Source organism: Branchiostoma lanceolatum, chromosome 5 (genome assembly GCF_035083965.1).
Source record: "Branchiostoma lanceolatum isolate klBraLanc5 chromosome 5, klBraLanc5.hap2, whole genome shotgun sequence".
Taxonomy (NCBI): Eukaryota; Metazoa; Chordata; class Leptocardii; order Amphioxiformes; family Branchiostomatidae; genus Branchiostoma; species Branchiostoma lanceolatum.
In genome coordinates, this window is record NC_089726.1 from 6,329,226 (window position 1) to 6,354,899 (window position 25,674).

Genomic DNA, 25,674 nt, shown 5'->3' on the forward strand with positions numbered 1-25,674 from the left:
GAGGTAAGACACGTTGTTCATACTTTTTGAGTTTGCAACTGCTTCAACTGTTAAAACCTGTCCAAATACTGTTGAAAACAGTGCCTTGTTGCAATAATTTAATCGTTCACAGGACCACAGAAACCTGTTTTTACGGCGTTTGTATTCTTGCTGCATTGTATCTTGAAAATAAAGTCCTGCGTATAGTAGGCGTTCTAGGAGTAAACGATCCTTTATCAGACATGAAATAAAATGTGCTGGAGTAGCTTGTACATATTTGTGAACTGCGAACATATTTGCTCTTTTCCTCAATTCAAAGGGGTCGTGAACAGCAGATACTATTTTTTTAACGCAAAGACGCGTGTCATAACGTTACTTGGATGTGTAATTTTCATCGACGATTCATTGATATCTTTTGTTTGTTCTTTTGTGACTTCTTCAGGTGGATATGACAGCATTCAAGCTCCTTGTGCTGCTGGTGCCCCTGTTCCTCGTGGGTACAGGTTTGGCCTCAGCTGACGACTTGGAGAAAACTCCAGGTAAGAAATTTGAATATCGTTCAATCAGTTGGATTATTGCATGATAGCTAGGTCAGTTAAGCAGTAGCACAGAAAGGTAATTCCAACATGCAGGGCCGTGGCATTATAGGTCAATACAAATAGTCCTCATGAACATAATGCATACTATCGAGGGTCATGAATTAACAACAAGGGGGACATTGACAAAAGCTGTTTTGCAGTATTCGCTTCAAGCCTGATAGTTTAGTATAACGTTAGTTCACCGGGGTTTTACGAATAAGCGTTAATTGAAATCAATCTGGCAGAACAATAAACCATCTTTTTTTCCTGCTATTTCGTCGATATGATAGAATACCTTTGTCACTTGTGCTATTTTATTTTTTTCAACCTCTATTTAACCTTGAAAGTATACAATATACGCTCATTCGGCCGGGGCCGTTTTTCAAGAGTTCAAAGGAGGAGGTCAGGGGTCCTTTTAACATATCATCGGAAAATATAACAAAAGTCGTTTTACAAAGATAACGTTACAATCAGTATTCCATAAAAATAAGTCTACGATATAACATCATTTCCATATTCGGTATTCATAGTCAGTCCATAGTTACTCGTCGCAACATATTTTGTCTCTAGTCGTGCTGATACCATACTATGGACATTTGAAACTACCGTCCGTCGCACTCAGAATGAACGTGCACTCGGACGAGGGCTAACATTTTTCTGGGAGAGAAGATTCGCCATGATTATCTTGCCGTTGATTACCTATCATACAACAGCTACTGTTCCTTCCTTTGCTTGAAGAGAGTGCTAAGGATATAAACGTGTCCAAACGCGTTTTTGATGATTGATCACACTTCGAGTCCATTTGCAGGTTAGCAAAAGAGATTCTCATAAGTTGGCTTGTAAATAATTGTGTTTAGCTGGAAGCGGATGTGACATTTGTCTTATAAACCAGCGAACAACCATGTAGTACAATTCTCCCATGACGCCCTCGAACTGTTTCAATAATGGACCGAGAGTTTTTGGCGTCGTCATCTTCGACTCTATGGTTATCAAAGCTTTTCTGAATACTTAAGTCTGCCAAGTTTGCATTCCTGGTGGTATTACTGATGTTACATCTAGCACATATCCCTTAACACCCCGTTTTTTTAAATCCCTGTTTTATATTACCCTGCGGTTTTTGATATGTGAAATAACATTAAGTCCGATTGGCAAAAATACTAGGAATTTTACAGTAGTGGTTGCAGTTTCGTGCTCGGTCCATCTCCTGAGTCCTATCTTGGCCATTTTTTGTCATTCAGTGTAGGAGTCAAGGTCTGATTTTGTGTCCTCCGGTTTGCTAGATTTTCCAAGATTAGTTTGCCCGGGTCGACTATGCGTTCTGATTTAGTCGAGTTACGTCACAGTTTTTGTGCGCACCGTAACCTATTACGAGCTCGCTACAGCAAACGTCTGCTCGGCCGCCCGTTAAACGGTCATGACACACTACGGTCGGAGTTTGACAGCGATATCCTTCAAGTAACTTGAAAGGAGAACCGCTTCCTTCCGTGTTGAAGTACTGCTGGTTTGAGCAAATTGTGAAGTTGGTGAAGTTGGTTGTGTGACTGTGCTTATATATTGATTGTTTACTGCGTATATTGCTTGTTTGTATTGGACAGTCCAGATGCTGTTACTTATTATGTTTAGCCATACCTAGTATGGCTCAACATATTGTTTTTACTCATGTTTCTTCTTCTCCTTCTTCTTCTTCTTCTTCTCCTGTCAAATCTTCAAATCGATTCCTCTCTGTCATTTTTTGACCAAATGACCTGAAATTTGGTACAAAGGTAGTTTAGGCAAATACCCATACACGATTTTTAAATTGTTCCGATATTGACCTTGAAAATGATTTTATTGAGGTTTTTCTGACCAAAAACGTACATTTCGGCCTCCTGTGCTCTGGAAATACATCCAAATGACCTGAAATTTGCTGTGGGGGTACAATGAACAAATATTCAGAGAACCCCATTCGCACTTTCGGCAAACATTACTTCAAAATACGATTTTGCAGGAGAACATTGGGTATTTTCCTCATATGACCTATAGGTCATTGACCCCTATTGCACCTGGACTGGCTGTGAGCCTTGCGACCACCCGATTGGCCAATTGAGTTAATTAAGTTGTCTTGCATTTCTGGAGCAGGTGTGCTACATTTGTAGTATTCATACCAAATGTGGTATGGGAATGCGCAGGACATGTGCTTACTATCTCTCATTTGTTCACTATTTTTGAACAAAGATACACATCTCCAGTCAATTCCACGTCACCAAGAAGGTGTTTGTTGCCTTTTGTTGTAACATTTTCGAAACCTTTGCAACAACCTAACTGATATGAGTGAATGTTTAGAACAATTTCGAACCTTTGTTTGACTTTCGAAATATTTTCTACTGCGTTCCAGCATGTTAGAAACATTTAAATCGGCGGGTACAATATTGATATAAGTTTCGAAACTATCACAACACATAGATTCATCTTTTGTTCGTACAGTTTCGAACATTGGTTAAATGAGCCATACGAAAGCAATTTACACGTCCCTGCTAAGTAGCTGATAGCACCTAATGATAGACCAATAAAGACGCCCCACCGCGAGAAGCCTGGCAGGCGATCGTAGGTGTTTTGTTTACTTTCGCGGTATCAAAAATTTCCACGTGAAGAACGCGGTTGGGTACTCCCAAAATCCTACTACGCCGGACAGAAAAGTTTCCATTAAATTTGTTAGAAATCTTGAATAGATCTAGTTTTCTATTGTTAAAAATCCGTTTCAAGGAAACACGACACACACCACGCTACCGGTACGGTACGGGGGTGTCGCCAGCCGAACAAATCCCCCGCCGCTCACGTTAACCCGCACCCGTTGTTTACGTTTGGAAGAGGTGAGCTGAGAAACACAACGCTCGTTCAAACCTTACTACCGTTGACTGTCACGCCCTTCGAAGCGGTAAACTACAGTCCGAAGATTTCTGTGTGTCCTTCAACAACTACAGATAATCGAAGACTCGTCACTGCATGGCTAGCACAACAAAACAACGAGCGCGCACATCTTATGTACTTATCGCCTCGGCAAAGTTTGGCGACAAGCTGGAAGTTTGCTTACGAGGAGGAAAGACCGGACATAAATATTTTACGTGATTATCGGGAAAACACCATATTCCGTTGAACTGGGTGGTTAAACTGCAGTTTAGGAAATTTTATAACAGAAATAAAGTTAAATCAATGATTTTGTGAATGTTTATTTCAGCATTAGTTATTCCAGATATTTTCAAACTCCAAATTCTTCAACACAACACGGGAGATCGTTTCTCCTCAGACTGGCGCGCAACTCCTGACAAAATTGATTGATGATCTCTCCCTGCCGCCGACTTCATTCATGATCAAAGACATCAAAGGCGGGCGGAGGGCGGTGGGGAAACTTGAATATATAATGTGGCGAAGTTGTTGCACAAGGAATTCTCACGCTGAGGGGTACATGAAATAATGCTTACAAAATAGACCTCTATGAATCGGGCCACATTCAGCAATGGTAGACGGATTCGGGGCATGCCGCGCAAAACACACGGTCTCACTGGGGACAGGCGTTTTGGTCCCGCACGTTGTCGCCGCTACGCGATCGAAAGCACGCCGCTGTCTGTCTCGGACCAACACGCGTCTCCCGTGATGTGTAGCGTCCACCAGGCTTTCCTGCGTACGTACGGGCGTATGGATCGTAGAATTCGGCAAAAAAGGAATGATTAGGCCAGTAGAGTCAGTCCCCGGTAAGGTCAATGATTCGCCCGTTTGCGCTTGTAACGTTAAATGAACTTACCCTCTGGTGGCCAAACTTCACTGACAAACATTCTCCCTATTTTTATCATGAGCTTGCGTAGTTAGTCTGGTACTATTATGTGCCGGGAATGTTTATCTATCGCACGCCTTGGAAGGAAGTTCAACCATGATAAATGGTCGGCCTTTGTGAAAATTTGGAATCCCATGCTGTTGATTTTCGTGATTGAATCTGTAAGAAAATATATTTTCATGTCGTTCATGTTTTTGGGACGGACGCCGGGACGGGGTGAATTTTTTCTATCATAACATTTTCGTCCCGTCAGTAATGCAAATCGAATCGTGTTACACACGAGGCAAAACACTAAAAACGTGGGTCTAGTGGAGTGTTTTGGAGCGGGAAAATGCCGGATATTAGCGGTGCCGAACAGTGTACATCGTCGCGCGCGGGTGACGCTCCGTCAAAACAAATCCGCTGGTGGTCTAGCGCGGCCACCGAAAATAGACTGAAACACACAGGAGGACTTAGCACCTTCGTTTACGGGGCAATTGTGAAAATCTTTTGTTACAAATTGTTCGAACATTGAAACATTTGGATAGATGGTTTGAAACTGTTCTAAATAAAGAGATTTTTGTGCAGTTACGTTCGAAATGTTTCCAACATATGTTAAATAAGTTCAAACATGTTATAAGTTTCAATTCTTATTGTTTGAACAGTTTAGAACTATTGTGATTTAGACATTCTTTTAATCAAAATAGTTCAAACATATTACAAATATTATATTAAAACCCTCTCGGTGACTTGGAACTGACTCGTATTAAACCAAAATGATGCAAAATTTGACATGTGTCTGCCTTGGTCATGTACACAGGCCCTCATTTAAATGTTTGGCATACAGCCTTTCAAAACAATTTTTTGAAATAAACAATTTTTTGTTTCGTTTTTTTCAACCCAAATGTATACTATTGAATCATGCATTCAAACAAAGGGGTGTCACATTTCTATATTTCACCCATACTATCGCTGCAATATGTTGTTTTTGGTAATTTCCTTCTTCTCCTGTCAAATCCTCATATATATCATTATGTATACTATGGAAAACTTAATTCTTTCCTGGGGTTAATTTTTTTTGAACTGGGTTGATTATGCGCGAGAGTGTAATTTTGAGCGGATATTTGTCGACTGGTCTAGTTTACATAGAGATGGCACGGGATATCCCATTCTTGCAAGGGGAGGATTCTTTAATTATTTATTGCAATTTTGAGCTGGAGTGATTATGAAAAAGTCCATTTGTTAGAGTCCATTCCGAGTCACCGTGAGGGTTTTATAATAATATTTGTAATAATTTTGAAAAATTTCTAATAAAAGAATATCTGACTGACAATAGTTCTAAATTTTTTTAAAAGATCAAATACAAAAATATGAATTTATTTGAATTTAATTAGATAATTTAGAAATGTTTTGAAAGTAACTGCACAAAAACCTCTTTATTTGTAATAATTTCTAAACATCTATGTGATTATTTAACTTTTAGAAATATTAACACAAAATGGTAGAAAATGGTTAACAATGGTAGAATGGTGATCGCCCCCATAAAAGTAGGTGCTAATCCGGCCCTTCTGTCTGCTTTTGTACATCTTTAGATTTCACTGCAGGACACCGCTTGGTCCTTTGTGGATAGCATTCTTCCCTAAACTTCGCAAGGATGTGTTAATTGCTTTCTTCCCTGCCCTCTGATCTATTTATAGAGATGTTACAAATAATGATAGAAAATGGTAGGAAATTGTAAATAATTGTAAATAATGGTAGAATGCTGTTACAATTATTAAGAAACTGTTAGAAATATCATATTTCATATGATGAATATTTCTTAAGTTTTAGAGAACCGGGGAAATATTTATAAAGTTGAAATCACATTCAAAATATTTCTAAAGTATAAAATCTCTCACACAAATAATTACAATAGATTGAAAACATTTGTAAATTAGGACAATAACAACCCTCGTGGTGACTTGGAATGGACTCTAGCAGTAGTGTATTTGTTTATGTGGATATGGTTTTGGACTGGTCCATATTGTGTTGAGGTGCTACTGGAAGACTCCATTGCTGTATGGAGAGACTAATTGTTTTTAAACTCAATTTTGGACTGGGGTGATCCATTTTTTTAGTGGAAGTATTTTAGAATGGTCCATTTTTATTTTGGGTGATATTTGATATCAGCTACTGCTAGAGTGCATCACCTCTGTGTCCTGTGTTTTCTTCAGTTGTTTAATAAATAAAAAATTGTGAATTTGCTGTATATGTGTAGCCCGAATATGCTTTGCTCCAGTAGGTTTTGATAAAACAATCTTAATCAAAGAACTGCACAATCCTCATTTTGCCCTCACGCTAGAGGTGATGCGTCATATTGGCCGCCAAGCGAAAATGATAAGTAGCAGGCTAACACTGCCGGATCAGTTCATCGGAGTAAAAGATTTGTGTACGTGCCTTTGGAAATTACTTAAACCTGTCCCGCGTGTTCCGCTGCTGTACCGTAGAAAGCTGCTAGGGGGCTAAAACCCAATCGATTTTTTTCTCCTGCCAACAACACCCAACATACAAAAGACCATCAAGATTCATCAACGACCTGTCACGTTATGATGTCCACAGACAAACATAAGCACCCTAAAACATAATATTCTTGGCGTAGGTAATAGATATCAACCCAGACAAATACGCCAGGGCAATAATTTTCCATTGGCAAACTTGTTGCATTTCATTTCAGAGGATGAACTGCGAGAAAGGGGATTTCAAGTCTCTGAAGGCTGTGCAAGCCACAAGGTATGGTTATTTAGGATCTCCCATTACGATAACTCATTGTAACTCGACAGGCACCGTACTGGTGTAAGGAATCCGATATGTTTAAGTTGTCATGTTTCCTACATTGTGGTAATTTTTTCCAACTACTTTCCATTATATATGATTCAACGTGACAAAGAATTTATCTTGAAAGACCATATGTCATTACAAACATTTCTCTTTGTCCAATATGATACTTACATGTACATGGGCCTGTCTAATGATGTTACTAATCATGTAAACGACCGGAAGATTGACTAACTTCTGAATTTGAGAAGAATTATCAGGTTAGCTACAAAAAAGTTAAGCGATGAATGAAAATGGCTATCCCATCTCTGCTCATAACTTCTGGAAATGATGCTTACAGACTTTGATTAGGGTTTTGCTGTGTTTATATTGGGTAGATCAATAGACATACGTCGTGTAAACGTTGATCACAGTGCCTTGATACTCTATCACTACCTTCGTTATGAAGGTTGTGTTTTCGGTTTTGCTTCGCGATGGAGTGGCTGCGGATGCTTCTGTGTTTGATGTAAACAGCATAACTCGAGACGCTCGCACTGTGGAGGGATGTTCATGATAATTGGTGGCTGGGTAAGGGTCAGGAGCGGGTTTCTTCGGTACTACAATGGAACTTAAAAGTTTAAGGTCTAATTTTCTGGAAGTGCTAGGGTCGTGAATTTTGAGTGGTGGATAGCTCCTGGTGAAGTGAGTAAGTTTTGATACCTGGAGGCTTTTTTGGAACTACAGCAGACCTTTTTCTTGGGAACTTTGGAGGAAGATTACTTAAGCCGGTATAACTGGATTTTCATTGTTTTCGGCATGTTGGTACCTAAGACGATTATCATAATGAGATGCACATTAATCATGACCTTTGTCACGTAAATATTGAGATAAACTTGTAGCACTGCTGTATCGCCTACTGTAGCATGCAGCGTTTACTATACAGTTGGTGTCCTGGAATTAACGTCAATGAGTCAACCTACAGCTGGCATTACTAGTTGGGCCATGGACAAACAGACCTCTGGTTTCATTTGTTTTTGGAATGAGGATGGCTTTAGTGAAGCTGGCAATTGAGATAGTAAGATGCCAATTATGTCAAACAGGAGCTAATCTGCATAATTGAATATTTTGTATGCGTTGCGTTCAATGATAAGACTTTCAAACATGTGGAAGATGTCGTGGTGAAAGAGGGGAATATCGGTAAATATCAATGATGCAGATGAAGATCTCATTTGAATGATTGATGAGAAAATACTATCATAACATATTGGTAAATGAAGAGGATTTGTCGTAAATGTTAGATCCTTTGTCGAAGGTTTTAGGTTGTAGAACTTGAGTTCCTATCTATGTTATTTCCAGCATGGGGACCAGTGGGCATCTGCCACGAAGGGGCTCAACTGCGCATGCGCCAGGCGTCGCAGCCTCTGCTACTCGGTGACCTGTCTGCCAGACACTCGCCTCGCTGTGGTCAAAGGACGCTGGGACTGTGTCTTCGACAATGACAAGCACAGCACCGGTAAGGGAATCAATACTTCAGATAATCACATCTTGGGAGGAATAGAACGTCGTATGTAGGAATTCTTTAAGATATGCTTTACCATTGAACAGGAGAATAATATTAGATTTATCACCCTCGGCAGAGCCAGTGTGTGGTCCCAATACTATTTCTAGTTCAACATAAAAACAACATTTAACAACAGTTTGTTCATTTCTCCTAGAAACAATATCTACAATGAGTACTCATCAAGACTTTGCTATATATCGCTTCTATGCTGTGATAGTCATATTATAGTTATAATGATCATCTTTAGAAATTCAACAAATAAGAGCGGTATATGTTTACATCAACATGCATCAGAATCCGGTTATTCTGTCCTTTACAATCTGTCTTTCGAGTGGTGATTAGGTGTATGTTTGGCTCATACGTCGAGAACGAATCTATCTTCGGAAATTCTTGGCGTAAATCACTACGTAACCTGCACTGTTTCTATTTGGGACAAACTTTTACATAGTGGTTCTGGACCTCTTCCATTTAGGTCTAAAGGGTGTGTTGTTGCAACAGACCCATACGGATGCCAGTGAAAAGGTAAGCTATTTTATTTAAGATATCTAAAGATTCATATATTTGATTTTTGAAGGCACCATATGACTCAAACACACACACACACTTTATTGTCACTTCTATTTCACAGGGCGATATAGAAGAAGAAATTTCTTGCGCGACAATCGTAGCTGGTACAATGTATAGCAACTTACGCATATGAGAGTTGAACTATTATTGATAGTTGACAAATATTAAGAACTAATCTAATCTATGCTTAACAATAGAAATAATCTACAGAATAACACATAGACGCCGAAATATCTATCGCGTTGTATGCTGCTTGAGAAAATGCATGCAATGTTGGAAATATATGATTTCTATCGTTATGATTTTGGCAACAATCTTCACATAGTGCTTATAGAATCATAGAATACATACAACAATATGCAGCAAAATCATCTTTTACTTTTGGAAGTACCGCGGCGCATTCCATAAGGTGATTGTTTCCACTTTACTCCTTCACAGAACCTGATAAAAGTGATAAATGTCTTTCAAGGATGATTCTACTGCAGCAAAAGTAATATTTCGTTCACAATTCCTTCCAGGGAACCAGTATTGTCCTTCCCAGGCACCCCCCGCGACTGTTGCCTGCGCTCATCGCCCCTATATTCAGCGCTATATTTGGGGCTGGCCGTTTCATTTATGGTATAGTGAATGGCCAGCAGTCGCTCGCCGAGCTGCAGGACATCAACAGAAAGCTGGACGAGTTGGAAGAGAAAATCGACCAACTCTCATCCTCGGTCAGCAATCTACATGCGGAAGTGGTGGTGGGGAATCAGTGGACGGAGGGAGTGGTTCTGTACGGACGTGCAGAACAGAGGCTTCGCTACCTGCTGCACTACTTGAACGAGAGGCTGAGCCTTGACGCCAATGGACAGCTTCAGCCAACATTTCGGGCTCAACAATGGGCTGATGCAGTGCTTAGCTTCTCATCAGATGGGGTGGAAGAGGTAATCTGATTTCGATTCACCCTGCAGCTATTCCTTTAATTATGCCAGGCATTCTTCAGTGAACCAAATACTGTAATTCACTTTATCTTCAAGAGCAAAATTTCACGGTTTAAGGAAACTGGACATTTTCACTGAATTTTAACTGCAGGTGGGAAGTGATTAAAAAAACGGATGTGTGAAGGAATCATGAATAATAACAGTTTTTTTCACGTTGATGATATATTAAAGTTCACGGTATAGAGGTGTCCGAGAAAACAGTGAACATAAAGTGACAGTGAAAGAAACAAGAATTACAGTACCCTGTCGTTGCCTTTAACTAGTAACTTCATACTTCCATTGGCAATGACTTAGTGTGAATTCTACCAAAATCATGAATCAGAATATCAAATTCCTTTGAAACGACAAAGACATTTGCAGGACCAATGTATGTATTTTGATTCTGTATGGATTTCTTTCTGATGCAGATCCTCTTTCACATGCACGACATGATGATGGGCACCTTGGGTGTGTTCGGCCGGAAGTCTCTTTTCCTCATTTTCGAGGCCCGAATGGACGGCGATTCAAGTGGGTACTGGAACCAGGTAAGTGTCACGTAAACATAAACATTTTCAGGAACATGCAGAAATTTTCCTCCTCATCTTTTTATTGAAATGGCGCCTCTTTACCAAGACCTTATCCAACATGTTTCCTTAAAATTGTGTGCTTGTAGTAGCTACCAATGCAGCAGGTGGTTAAAAACTGTATGTATTCTTATGACGACTGTCAGGTGAACGGTTTCCTTGAGTATGTCTACTCCCTGGAGATGTCAGGGTATGCTGCCATTGCCACGGCTCTCAACCTTAAGGGAAGGTCAAGTGAGACAACATACATACTGGGTGAGGGCAAGGACAAAATTGAAGAGCAAGAGACCTTCCTGGAGCCATATGTGAAAGGTGAGAATTTACATAAGATATACATGTTTTGACACAAAACTAAACTTAACTGCTAGTGAAGTCAAGTGCCGCGAGCAACAAATGGCATTCAGCTGCATGTTAGAGCTGTCTAACTACAATTTGTTCATACAGTACCTGAAATAACTTGACAACCCTTTCAGTTTGTCACGATTTTGTTAGTGGTTTATGCCCTTCGCGTATGATTTAGTAAGCAAGAGATCACTGTCGTCGTCTTTTACTCCATCACAGAATGGCCTACTGGAACTTACGGCCTGCCGATGACCGACACAGGATGTCCGGTAGCTGCAGACGTAACCTGGCGCACAGGTCAGCGCTACCAAGACCAGGATGGCGCCTCTAACAACGGCTGGAGTACTGGGCTGCACTTTCCCAGCAGCACCTGTTACACAGGCCACATGATCCAGAAATTCTGCATGAAGGTATGATAAATCACTGTGTGTGTAGGCTAGGTATCCGATCGGACACTGGGTGATTTTGTCCCTGATGCCTCTGCCTCAATCTTAGTATAAGATAGGCATGACCATAGTGTAATGTAGATAATCTCTGCTAGTAAGTGTAAGACACCTCTTATCTGTTCAGTCCATCAAAGCTGATGCGAAATTAACAAGTTCACCTGCAACATTTCAGTGTCATGACATTAAACAACAAAACAGGAAAAGGGGCTTTGAATATGATCCATTTGCGAGCAAACGGTCCTAAAAACACAAATATTTACATTTTCATGCCTGGGTTAAGACTCCAATCAAAGTTCGTATTTACAACAAACTGTCTTTTGTTTAACAGACCTACAGTTCCCATGGGAGCGGTACCTGGCCGAGTGGGACATACTGCATTTTCAAGAGGGGGGCTTGCCCAAGCGGTAAGTTTTTCCATCTATACATTTGTTACTGATGTTAATCCAACTGTCTGTATCCTTTTACCACCATTGTTGACATTCTAAAGGAAACAAAAACTTACATAAATTATTGTTTCGTCAATTATAACACAATTCTTATCCAAAGACTTTAAGCACCTGTTCCAGTTGTGCAGTTTCTTTGTGGAATGGTCAGAACTTTACTTTCTGGAACAGCTATACACGTTTTCCATTGTCTTATAGTCTTTATATTATGTTTTACCATTGGATTGCCCCAAATGCTCGGGGTTCAATAAGATTAGAATAAGAATGATTTATATATCATAACTTTTAGAATGGCCAGTTTTAAATCACGAAACGATGTTTTTTAAAAATTTAAACTTGTAATCTCTTGGTCCTTGGATAAAACAACACAAAGACAGTGCCTCAAACTTGAAATCCCACATTTATGTCAAGTATCAGTATATTTTTAATAGGTTTCCGATCGGGGTACGTCTACTGGGATGATGAAGACAGAGGTAACGACAACACTGTTAGCGGGTACTACCCAGATGGTGTTTACAACGAAAACACCAAGATCTACTACTGTTGCCGCAGCGATGGCTCCATTTACAACTCCATCACCCTACCGTCCCGCCGCCCCTTCTACCTATTCCGCTACTCATCATCTGGATGCCAGCGGGTATGTACTGGAATCATGTTCAATTCAGACAAAAACAGCTTCAAGGATAACAGTAGTTAACATTTCAATGAAGTTAACATTCAGGTACATGTAGAAAGGGTTCTTTCCGTCATCTTGTGCTCCGGGCAGATGTCTGTGAGCAGAGTACGAGTAGCAAGGGCTTCGTAGTGTCACTATATATTTGATGAGTTCATGCTGTACATATTATCTATGGTCAATTGATACCATCTCATCATTTTTTTTCTGTATATATATATATATATAATAGGTGCTGAACATGCAAGTTACCCGAGAGTACTTCCTATGGGATGATGAGAATACCAACAACGATGACACCACATACGGGTCCAACCCGTATAATACTGGTGATGGTCATAACCACAGGCTCTGGTACTGCTACTACGAGCCGACCTGGTGAGAAACAACAGGATACCATTTCCCCACAAGAAAGACGGTAGATGCTTTCGGCCCGTCAACGCATTCAAGCGCTTTCTCTGATTAAAAGTCATATTTTAGGTGTATAAAGGTGTCGTAAAGTTCGAATACTGGCAACACTTTGACCCTAAATCTGCAAATGCTAAAGAATGGAAATCTGCCTGGCGAACATCAATAAAAAGTAAAAACTGCATCAACACCGGTACTGTCCAATGTATTCCTGATTGTGTTGGCATGTTGTACAGCATGAATCTGTAGACACAGAAGTGGCATTGTTGAAGGAGGAAATCGTCTGTGTAAAACCGACGTCACAGAGCAGAAAAACAGCTCGCCCAACGAGTCTTAATGATAGTTTTGTTGTTTTCACGATCATTGCGTGATCACGTCGATGTCCGCAGGTCATTGAGCCCCGTCCAATGTATCGGTAGATTTTCGGGAAAAAAGTACCCACGACTCTATCGCAATTCAGAAATTTGGCGACCTTCTAGCGGTCACCAAATTCGGGTGAATATCGTTAATAGTGTGGCGCCGGCTACACCAACACAAACTCTCACTGTCTGGGACTCTATGGAACCCTGTGAGTCCTGTGATAATCATTCCTGGTATGTTTCATGCATATTTCAAACATCCATGCACTATAGCTGAGACGCATATTCACCACATGATTTGGCCGAAAGGGCACTGCCAGGTAGCTGATTTTAAAGCCTACAATCTAACACATAACAACAGAATGGCATACATCTCCGAGTAATAGCTTTTATATTCCGTTAGACCAGTTTCAAAATGGAATGTTAAATCTTCATACTTCATCCAAAATAAAAATTGACCCTGTTCAAGTATAAAACAAGACATATATTCTAATTCAATACAAAATAATCACCATTACTACTGATAAATCATAACATAAGACCATTACATGATTTCTTACATCTTCTCACAAAATGTACTCCCTTTTTTGATGACATAATACACCACGGCACCCGATTTGAGGAGGCATATTGTAGCTTCCAAAGGATTACTGGTGTATTTCAACTGACAATGATAAAACTCACTACCCAAGTGTGCCCTACATCGATCTAACACATCCTTGAAGCAGCATCCATATTCCCAGGTAATTGATTTCGGAATTTCTTATTTTCCCAATACGACTTAGTTTAATCAAGGAGGTTATATAGTTCTATATAACCTCCTTGGTTTAATAGTCAATGAGCAAATTGGATATACATTTTGTATTTGATGGGGTAGTCATCTGGTTGTGACAGCTTTGACTCACTAGCTTTGTACACCATAACACAACATGTAGGTGACTAAGAAAGAAAGCAAGGTTTATAATCTGCAGTGTCCTGCCAATTACTTTTCTAGAAAAAGGGCGACACTAAAACAATAGATTTGTAGGATGAGCAGAAAAATGGCAGAATGAATTCCGAGAAATGTAAGAAAAGAAGCAGCAATGATGATGACGCAGAACATCTTTGAAAAACATCTTTTAACCAAGGAATATCCCAGCAGCATCAATACAAGAGGTATCATTCACCAATTCATAACTATCATATCTGTATATTTATAATCTACACCACTTATACATACAAACACCTTCACATGACACTTAACACTATCATACTGACAACACTTAGATGAATCAGTCACCTTTTTTAAGACTTAGATAAGTCATTGCAATGTAAGATATTTTCTATGTATCTTCAGTTACTTATTTACTACAGTTTGTAGCTGTTCCTTACATGAACAATTTTTAATAATCTGCTTAGTTCTGTACTGATTGTATCTTTTTCTATACATCACATGTGCTAACATATACAGATAAACCAGCATGCAGCTAAGGCAGCATCAAACTAGCTACTTGGTTTGCATTCTTTTAACCGCAACAGACGAAACAAGTGTGTGAGGTAAAAATAGAAGGGCCATTCCATTAAAAATTGCAATTAGGGGACAGTCAAGCACAATTCTTGCACCTGCCTTCACCATAATTTCCATATTCTCATACATAACCCACACATCATCTTGAGGAAAATTCCCTGTCTAAAATAATTGATCTAACATATAATGACATGTCCTACTGCATAGAATGCCTTCTTTTGTATATCAGTGGCCTAGAGTTTGTTAGAATAGAAAAATCTCAAGTCTCAAAATGAGGAAAAATGCAATGTATTGTGTCCCTGCACTGAAAAGAATCTCAAACCAAGTGATTAAGATCATAAAGCCCACATGTCACCGCTAGTTTTGCTATTCTGCCACGTTGACAGTTATCTGTTTATATTTGTTCATCATCTACGACAATAATTCTACCAGTAGAGAGTCTCAAACTAAGTAATCAGTATGACGTAGCCCCCACACACATGTAATAATGATTTCTCTAATCCGTGGCGGTGACGGTAATCGTTTTTCCCTTGGGGTCGTCGAAGCGATCCATGGTTTTGAGCGACATGATCATCATCACGCCGAACGCGAGCACGAGCGTGAGGATGATGGTGGTCAGCAGGCCCATCCAGATTGGCGCCGTGAAGAACCCCACGCACTCGTTTGCGTAGGAGAACGCCCCGTTTTCTATGTCCACAGGTTGGACCTATGTGGAGGACAGCAAAGGTTAGCTGTGAGGATAGAAAATTAAAACTTCTCTCTCTCTTTCTCTCTCTCTCTATTAGTCTAGTGAAAAAGAAGCAAAAACGTTCACATTATTAGAAGAATATCCCGTTTACTATGTCCATGGGCTGGGGAAGATAGCAAAAGTTGTGCTCATGGAATCCAAAAAATCCTATCTAGACTTGTTTCATACCCAGCTTCAATATTCTGTACAACTACAGTTCTTTCTTTCTTAAACAAATGACGTCATCCCAGCTGTGGATCACTCCTTGACAAAGACCGATGTTGTACTGTCGAAAATTTGGGAAAGTCCAATTCTCGTGTTGGAAATTACAGTTAAACCTTGTTTAAGAATGATTTCTACCAACACAGATGAACTTTCAAGCTACAGTTCTTTCTAATCTTTCAAATCAAATGAGAATAAAAATAGAATGTCAAAATGCCAATTTAGACAGGAAGGAAAGCTTAAAACATCCAAAAACCGAGTAACAAAACTGGCATGGCCTCAGACAGGCGACTGACCTGTAACCCCTGAAAGGTTATGACCCCTTTTGTGTTATTGTCCTTGTCGGTGGTCAGCTCCTTGAACTTGTTAGGCTTGTCGCAGTGATACGACATTTTGCGGGGAGTCGTCGTAAACTTTGGCACCAGCTTGTCGGACCCGCGGATAGTCTGCTGGTCACTTTGGTAGTTGTACTGCAGGGTGATGTTGCCTAGCGACCACTGGCGTTTGGTGACGTCGAAAGGGATCCTGGAGGTAAACAAACATGCTAATCTCTTTAAGGGGAGCTCAACTTAAAATTGAAAAGCCTCCTACATGTATACTATGCTGAATATACCCCCAAAGTCAAGTTCTCACTTGTTTTACGAGAGTCCGTCATAGTTCAGGGCTCCCCCACCATTTGCAACTAGCGCGGTGCCCACGGCTACTCCCTGATAATTGAATTATGTGACATACATTGGCATACATTTCTCAACCGGTATGAATAGTGCTTTTCTATCTGGCTTTCCTGCAAGAGGATGGATTTCAAGGAATTTTTAGACAAATTCGAAGGAATTGACGAGTTGGTGGGTTTTAAATTCAGAAAATTCCACAAACGGCGTGACTTTCGAATGGTGGGAGAGCCCTGAACTATGACAGACTGATGTAAAACAAGTGAGAACTTGACTTTGGGGTATATCTAGCATAGTATTAGTATGCTTCTCAAATTTGAGTTAAGCTCCGCTTTAACACATATGCAGAACATAAGGTCCATTAGCCAGAATCTTGGCAATCAGCCTGACTGCCTGTATTATTCAAAAAGTGGAAAAAGTCAGATGTCGACAACAGCTATACACCACTTAACTCTCGACCGGCCTGGTACCTTAGCTGCAAGGTGTTATCAGGCATGTACAGTGTACATGTACAGGAGTTGTCGACTTAAAGTAGAATTCATCACGGTACATGTATCTGGAAGTTTGCATCAGAATTCCGTGTCTTGCATGTTCTTTGTACACAACCAACAAAGTTCTTATTCACCTGTCACCTTCTTCAGGGCAATTCTGACAGGTTCTGTTACACACTACAATTGTCCTGAGGAAGGTGACAGACGGTCACCAAAACGTTGGTCCTGAATAAAACCCTTGTTGTGTACAAAGAAGTTTGTTATCCAGTGACTAACCAATCTGATGAAACTGTTCATGGAGAACCAACTTAATGGATATGGAAACTATATACAACAGATAAAAAACTCCAAACTTACACCAAGTCCAGGTTTTTGAGGTTGCCAACATTGGTGTACTTCAAGGCCAACCTGAAAAAACAAAAAAGAAGATCATTTCATCTGCAAACAGTTACACCATGGTCCCATTTTTACAAGCTAAAAGAACAAAAGTTCCTAAGGAATGAAAAACATTTCCTAAGGAGTGAAAAATAGCTTTATGCCATGGTCCCATTTTCACAAGTTAAAGGAATAATATCCATTAGAAGTGAAAAATGACATGTAATGGTCCCATTTTTACAAGTTAAAGGAACAATATCCTTTCAGAATGACAAAGAACTTACTCTACGGTCCCATTTTCGCAAGTGACAGTCTGCGATGCGGGGACCAAGCCCGTAAGGTTCACGGTGTCCTCAAAAGGAGTCGATTCGTCCAGCTTGGCCACCAGGAAGCTGACATCCGTCGCGTACAGGTACACGGCGCACGAGCTGTCCTTTGTTGCGTTGATGAACGTGTAGGTCGAGTCGTCGATGGCGTCAAAGTCGCCGAGAAGATGGCGGCCGGAGGACAGGGAATCATGGGACGGCAACACCACAGACACCTGTGTTTGGAAAAGTGTTGGATCTTAATCAAAAACTTTTTAAAATCTATGTACGGATATTCTTAATTTTGCACTTTTCACAGTGACAAATCCGTATACTACATGTATATGAACACAATTTCTTTCTTCTATTGTGTAATACTGCTATTGTTTCCACCATGAATTCAAAGATACTGCAAATTCTTGATTCTCACTGTGCTGCAAAATTTAATTGCCACAGACTTAAACGAATGTTTTTCTAATGACATACAATCCCATACAATGAAACCAATCTTGTCACATCAGCAGTGATATGATATGAGTTCATTTTTGCAATCCGCAAAGCATGTGGCATAGTGATGGGATTAAAGTTTCCAGTTTGTCACTACCGTGGCTGACAAGTACAAGTTTCTACACCCCTACTTCAGCAGCATGACACCCTGCTAATTCTTAGGTTCCAATTGGAAAAAAAAAAAATCCCCCATGGCCCTTGGGACAGCCTGCAGCTGCCAGGCTATTTTTGGGCCCAGCCAGGACCCCGAATCATTTTAAATAGGACTTTAAATTAACGCTAGACCCGGTAACAAATAGACGCCACGAGCTAATCGTGCGAACACCGGGAGGTATCCCACATGGCTTTAGGACCAGGCTGGGACTACACCCCCAAAGGGCACCAACGCAATTGGGACCTAAGCAGAATACTTGCACAGACAGCTTTTCTTTTTACCTTTGAGGGCCTGTTTGCGGTGAGCAGGATGGTGAAGTCGAGTTCTTTTGGCAGACTCTTGATCACAGAGCCGATGATGTCATCTGGGGACACAAAAATGTATCATTGAGTCATCAACATAAAATCACCTGCTTTCAAGTCAGCCATTTCAGCACAAATATACAAGACAATTCCAAACAAAACAAATTGCAATTCCAGAGTTCATCATAAGCTATGCATTCTTGGGCCTTTTCAAAGGAAAGTTGGAAGGGTGACAGCAGGAGACAATCTGCTGAGACTTATGACTTATGAATATCAATTCATCATCTTCATTACTGCTTAGCCCACATGCATGTAGCAGTGGAGTACTAGCATCTTATCTACTAAATAAATAAAGATAGTTACTGGTTTTAACCTTTTATTTCAAACTCAGTGTCTTTATAAGATGACAAAAAGTGATGCTCAGGCATTTTATCTTAAGTTTGGAATGAATGGAATGTTTCAATGTATCTTTTCCACTGTCTTAGTCTACTTGCCAAACTTACAGCGATCATCTTCTAGTCTGTATTAGGTTATCTCTAGAATAAAGTTCTTAAGACCACTGCAATGTGAAAGTTACACTTACTGTTTCTTTTCAGAGACTCTTCAATGGACCTGAGTAGAAAGAACACAAAGATTAAATTTTTCACCAAGTTTCTCTGGACATTCGATGTGAACTAGTGCTGCGTACCAAAACTCCGGACCTAAACTGGACTTTTAAAAATGTTTAGGTCTGGTGCATTACAGTATATATATTTACAGTACATGTGTACTTCTGCAAGCCTTACCCTTCCGCCGGTGGCAGCCGCACCAGGATGAGAGTGTTCTTGTCCAGCTGGAGTTTCTTCCCGTCGGTGCGGATCTCCGTCAGACTGTGCTCCACGGGGATGACGGACCCGTCCACGCGACCCTGCAGGTACGTCGCCACCTGGTTGCCATGGAGACCAGGCGAGGCAGGCAGCTCGGTGGACAGGACCAGAGAGGAGGCGGCTCGGTCCATGGACGACTGGAGGTTGCAACAAAAGGATGGAGATGTCACTTCTGGGGTCACAAGTTAATCTATCTCACCAAAGTTAATACCAGGGGATCTACATAACTTTTAATACAGTCAAACCTGCCAAAGAAGACCACTCAGGGGACCAATATGGTGTATTTGACAGGTGGTTACTACATATAGACAGGGTTAATGCTGGTGTCAATGGTAAAAATTATCTGGATTTCTGGCTATTGAAGGACAAGCTACATTAATGAGAACATGTATGGATTGTAAGTATGTTAGTATGTTAGTATGTATGTTTATATCTTCTGACTCTTGTCTGACTCACCTTCAGGTTGGAGAACAGTCCACCGTTACTGTTGCCGTCATACACATCCCCGTACTGACTGAAGTCATCCAGGCTCAACTGTAGGGAGAAACACAACAAATCAAAAGTTGTTGAATGTATTTATGTGTATTTTGTTTGTCTATGAAAGATTTAAGATTTTGACAATTCTAAGGTAAAAAGTTGTCATTCTAAGTGTATATATATAGACGGGGGGCTTAAATCTTTTTAGACCACATTTAAGTAGAAGTTTTTTAGGTCTGTTTTGAGGGTCATATCAGCATTTTTCATATATAATCTGACTTTTATTATACAGTCAAACCTGTATTAGCGGTCACCTTTGCATAGCGGCCACCTGCCCATAGTGGTCACTTTTTGTCGGTCCCTTGGATTTTTCCCATTGACATAAGCATTAAGAATTAGGCTATAGCGGCCACCTGTCCAACGCGGTCGCGGCCAGACGATTTTCGGTCCCGCGACTACAGTAACACTGCCGATAACGGTCAATGTGCGCCGGTAGAAGCCGCATCGCCACCGCACGCCGGGTTCAAAATCTTCATTTTTTTAATGCAGTTATCAAGTTTATGTGAACTCAACTTTACAGGATAATAATAAAGAAAACAAGAATGTTTCAATGTCGGGCCAATATTTCCCTTTTCCCCGGGAATTCATCCGAAATGTGCCCAAACACGATTTTCAAAATGGCGGAGCAGCATAAAGGTCATTGGAAGACACCACTGTTGCGGAGGTATAGTCTTCTAAATTTATTTTGCTGTAAAATATCACTGAGGATAATTACTTAACCAACAGCTTCAAACTAAATATCGATAACATTACTATGATGTAAAATTCGGGCTGTTGCAATTTTCTGAAAAGAAAAAAGCCCTCAAAAGAGCGACCTTCCTCTCGCTACCCTATTAGCATAATGGTAGAAGCCGATCATGACAAGCAAACAGGGGACAGACCGGTAACTGGCGCAGGCGCAGAAGGCCAACTTTTAGCCCATGGAAATAGGTTTGGTACCCTTGGTAAAGGTAGCTGTAAAGGGGCTTTTTTCCAGGATATGTTGATATTTTGGAGCTGGATTTTACAGGTAAGGGTTTCTACCTTCTTATTAAGTTGAAAAATCAGACTTTCATCCATGTTTGTGGTGTCTGTAGGCCTGCAAAGTTTGCTGTTTTTGTGTGATTATCAGGTGGAGAAGGGGGTCAGAGGTCAACTTTGGTAAACAAGCCCGGATTCGTAGGGGTTCCGCCGATTAGAAAGTTGAAATTTTGCTCTAGATTGAAACTTTGGAGGCCTGACAGCCCTGCCAATGCATGTTTTTCATGGACTAAAACTCTGGTAGGTGACTTTTGACAGCTTCTTTCTTACATGATTGCCATATATTAAGATAGGAAGCTTCATTACTGTTCTGTGGCCTGCAGCATTTAGCCGAGGTTTCATGCTTCAAGATTGACAGCCGTTAATCACTTCGCGTGATGTGGGGAAGAGTTGTTGGGCAAGACCGCAAGTTTCATAGATGTCCCGGAGACAATTCCCCTGGGAACGGTCCCCTGGGAGTACTTTTTGAGACAGGTGTCAGGAGGGCCATAGCTGTATTCTGAGGCTAAGGTAAGGCCCCATATCATTGAGCAAAAAGTAACATATAGAGTGGAAAATGCCAAAAGGTGCTCAACCTGGCATAAGGGGACTGCTCCCAATCCGTTTAGGCACCTCAAGTTGTATCTAAAAGCTTTGGGTTTGACTTTGAAGCATGTAATGAGAGTGCAATACTGAGAGTGCATGGGGGGGGGGGGGGTGTCAGGTGAGCCATTGGGGCTTATATTTCCCCAGAAATTGGCTTGGTAGCCAAGAGTTAGCCCTCACCTAACTCATTTGAGTCAGGGCTGACTCATTTGAGTCAGGTTTATTTACAAATTCTTCCATTTTAGTGATTTTTGGCCATTTAAAAGAGATTTTATGTCCTTTAGTGACAGTGCAGTGTGCAGTGTCATTGAATGCTTCAAAGTCTATCCTGGCAGCTTTTGAATACAACTTTAGATGGTTTAAGTGTGGAAGAGTAATCTCCTAATGCCAGGGTTAGCAGCTTTTAACTTTTTCTTCTGTTAATGTCACTTTTCTCTAAATAATATGGGACCTTTCATTTGCCTCAGACCACTGAAACAGCTCTGAGGAAAGCACTCTGACACCTGTCTCCCAAAGTATTCCCAGGGGACCATTCCAGCTCAGAGATCTTTTAAACTTGGTATGGTGTTTGGCAACTCTTTCTCGCACTATGTGAAGTGATTGAAATTTTTCAATTCTCAAAGCCTGGGGCCTTGCAGGGGACAGACCGGTAACTGGCGCAGGCGCAGAAGGCCAACTTTTAGCCCATGGAAATAGGTTTGGTACCCTTGGTAAAGGTAGCTGTAAAGGGGCTTTTTTCCAGGATATGTTGATATTTTGGAGCTGGATTTTACAGGTAAGGGTTTCTACCTTCTTATTAAGTTGAAAAATCAGACTTTCATCCATGTTTGTGGTGTCTGTAGGCCTGCAAAGTTTGCTGTTTTTGTGTGATTATCAGGTGGAGAAGGGGGTCAGAGGTCAACTTTGGTAAACAAGCCCGGATTCGTAGGGGTTCCGCCGATTAGAAAGTTGAAATTTTGCTCTAGATTGAAACTTTGGAGGCCTGACAGCCCTGCCAATGCATGTTTTTCATGGACTAAAACTCTGGTAGGTGACTTTTGACAGCTTCTTTCTTACATGATTGCCATATATTAAGATAGGAAGCTTCATTACTGTTCTGTGGCCAACAACAAAAGACTAAGGAAAATGGTCGCCACGATTTTATGTTTGAAAACGGTCGAAAACGAACAGTAAGTGGCAACTGAGCAACATATATTTTGTTCTTAACTAACTAGGTGGCATTTTTCTGCGAAGGACTTTGTTTCATATGATTAAAACTCGTTGGTGACGCGTGTGCCGGCAGCGTCAGTCGCGAAGGATCAAGAGTAGAGTATGGCGATGCTGGTCTGTTCAGACATGAAGCTCGAGCAAGCCATGGATTTTGGAGTTGGCAGATACAATAATTCTTTTTTCAAGCCCATGATAGAAGTAAAAGAACAACAATCGAATTTCTAAAATGTACCTTACCTATGTAATGTTTACATGTGTATTGTACGGTGAATAAATGTATCTCAGTGGGTACTGAAAACATGTGTCACTCGCGGTCAATAAATCAACATTTTCTCCATAGCGGCCACCTGTCCTTAGCGGCCAGTTTTGGCCAGTCCCTTGAGTGACCGCTATAGACAGGTTTGACTGTACAATCAATATATGTATTAGCACAGTATCATTACAGTACACTTGAAAATAAGCATAATGGCCCTTAATTTCGTGTGGTGGGTGCAAATAATAGCCTGGTGGCCTGAAACGCTAAAATGCACTAGGCTAGATCCCTGTGATGTGTTTGTAGCAAGGCTGCACCTTGTCCTGTATAAAGAGCACGATGAGCTGCGGGCGTTTGCCGATGATCGTGTCCAGGTAGTCGTGCTGCAGGTCGATGGGCGACAGACTGTGTCCCGCGCGGGCGGGCGGGAGGTCGTGGAGGTAGCTGTAAAAGTTAAACCCATGATACTTCTAGAATGATACACATACATATAATTAGGATGCAGATAGCCGCGGCGACATCTGGTGGGAAGACGTATTTTGCTTGTATATTATAATTTGTATTGGAAGACACTATATAATATATAAGCAAAATACGTCTTCCCCTCAGAGTCACCGCGGCTAGCATGCATCAAGTCTGAATATCTGTTACGTTTTTACCATGTGTAGGAAAAATTCAGGCCTTGTATAAAGAAAGTGTAAGTTATCTACAGAAAATCAAGTTCAATTTATCACTGGAATTTGTTTGTTTGTTTGTTTGTATTGAATATCTGGTAAACTGCCTTGTGGTGTAGTAACACACCAGGTTTGTACTGAATAGTGCAGGCCGCTGCATCTCCGGACAGATTCATAATAGACCTTTCTCACGCGGCGGCCATGATAGAATCAAAACGAGGCCCCTGTGGCAAACATTAGACTGATCCTAACTGTCAATCACAATTACCAGTTTAGCCAATGATTACCTGATAATTAGAGAATCGACCAATGAGGAAGTGGCTGCATGACCGTCAAATATTTGCATTTCTATGTTTTTATTTTGCATTTCTACGTTCTGACAGAGGGGGGCGGAGACTATGGGATCGGTCAACGAAGCTCTAAATTGCTGCATCTTTTTTGTACATTACATTAGTTGTAATATTGATACTTGGATATCATATTTTAAAACTTAATGTGATTTAGGAGGAAAACTAAATCTGTACATTATTTTTGCTTCTTTGCCTCATTGGCCTCGTCTTCATTCCATCATGTCCGCCGCGTGAGAAAGGTGTATTTTGACCCACTCACACCGGGAAGGTTCCGGGTCGGAGTTCAATTGTGACCGGGGGTTGGGTCATGACCCGGTAATCTGCCGGAAGTGCGTGGTCGTCACCCTGATTTCTGCCCGAGATTGCTTGGTGATGGTTTAAGCTGTGTATTAATATTTTGAATCTTCTGAAAAGCCCGTGAGTTGTAGTATTTTTGGGCGCGGTGCAGTTGGTTCGCTATCGAAGCCTTTTTTGTATTAGTCCGCGGGAACGGTGATGCGGTTTTCTCGCCTGATGACCCAAATAGCATCGTTTTTAATGCATTTTCACCGAATTTGCGTCATCGGAGATTGCGAAAAAGTTATCACATGACTTTTTTATTTTTTTCATTTTTCAGAGACACCATTTACTAAGCTTTCTCAGCATATATGCCGTGACCCCAGGAAAACTCGTTTTTTCCGAGCAGGTTCGATCAAAAAAGTGTAAAAAAATGATAATTTTCGGATGCCAAATTTACATTTTACTATGGTTTCTACCCAAAATAAAGGGACAACGGACAATACCGATAAATACATCGGAAAACAGCAGAAAACCGCTTTTCGACCATGAAATTACATTTTCCGTCCTACTTTTCTCGGCGGAATTGTAGCCCGTCGACCTGAGGGTGTCGGCCTACATACGAAATCGCAAAAAAACTCCGGTCCGAGACCGGAAGGACAAATAATGTCATGTATGTTATAGTGAGCCGAGAAGCGCTAAAGAACTCCACCTTCTTCTTCTTCTTTACATCACTGAGTCAGAGCATTTAAACTCTGAGTTAAGTCAGATATTCACTTTGGTTCAGTAATATTATGTGTAAAGACGAAATTGGGGATCATATACCGCCCACCTATAGCTAGCCTGTCCGAATATTTTCTGTGATCAATAAAAAATCGTCGGCAATTTTATATTCGGCCATAGTTCAACGAATCTACGGATATCTGGAACTCAGAAGTTACATTTCTAGAATACCTACCTTTGGCTTGACCACATAATCGTCGGAACCTGCTCAGCGGCGGCTCTGGAAGCCAGAAATACGACGAACAACGACAGAATCATCCTGACCGTCATTTTCGTGTCCACCATCTTGAATGATGACAGCATCATGTGATACATTTTGCAGTTTTGCTATAAACTGACAGGGGTCGCTTTTGATAGATCTTCAATAGCATCCAAACGATAACA

At 40.8% G+C, this 25,674-nt stretch overlaps 2 protein-coding genes across 2 annotated transcripts; one reads left to right on the forward strand and one right to left on the reverse strand.

The window, feature by feature from the left end:
* Window positions 1–421: 421 nt before the first annotated feature.
* LOC136434648 (uncharacterized) lies at window positions 422–13,308 on the forward strand. The gene is made up of 11 exons (XM_066427575.1): window positions 422–518; window positions 7,058–7,113; window positions 8,494–8,650; window positions 9,171–9,220; window positions 9,784–10,188; window positions 10,653–10,769; window positions 10,955–11,120; window positions 11,370–11,560; window positions 11,925–12,000; window positions 12,471–12,676; window positions 12,945–13,308. Exons 1-11 carry the CDS (start codon window positions 428–430, stop codon window positions 13,092–13,094), a joined length of 1,665 nt encoding a protein of 554 aa, XP_066283672.1. The 5' UTR covers window positions 422–427; the 3' UTR covers window positions 13,095–13,308.
* Window positions 13,309–13,942: 634 nt separating this feature from the next.
* On the reverse strand, window positions 13,943–25,602 carry LOC136434649 (V-type proton ATPase subunit S1-like). The gene is made up of 10 exons (XM_066427576.1): window positions 25,466–25,602; window positions 23,525–23,651; window positions 20,060–20,137; window positions 19,523–19,740; window positions 19,321–19,349; window positions 18,717–18,799; window positions 17,754–18,010; window positions 17,452–17,502; window positions 16,232–16,460; window positions 13,943–15,692 (listed from the first exon to the last, which is right to left on the reverse strand). Exons 1-10 carry the CDS (start codon window positions 25,594–25,596, stop codon window positions 15,483–15,485), a joined length of 1,413 nt encoding a protein of 470 aa, XP_066283673.1. The 5' UTR covers window positions 25,597–25,602; the 3' UTR covers window positions 13,943–15,482.
* Between the last annotated feature and the right edge of the window lie 72 nt (window positions 25,603–25,674).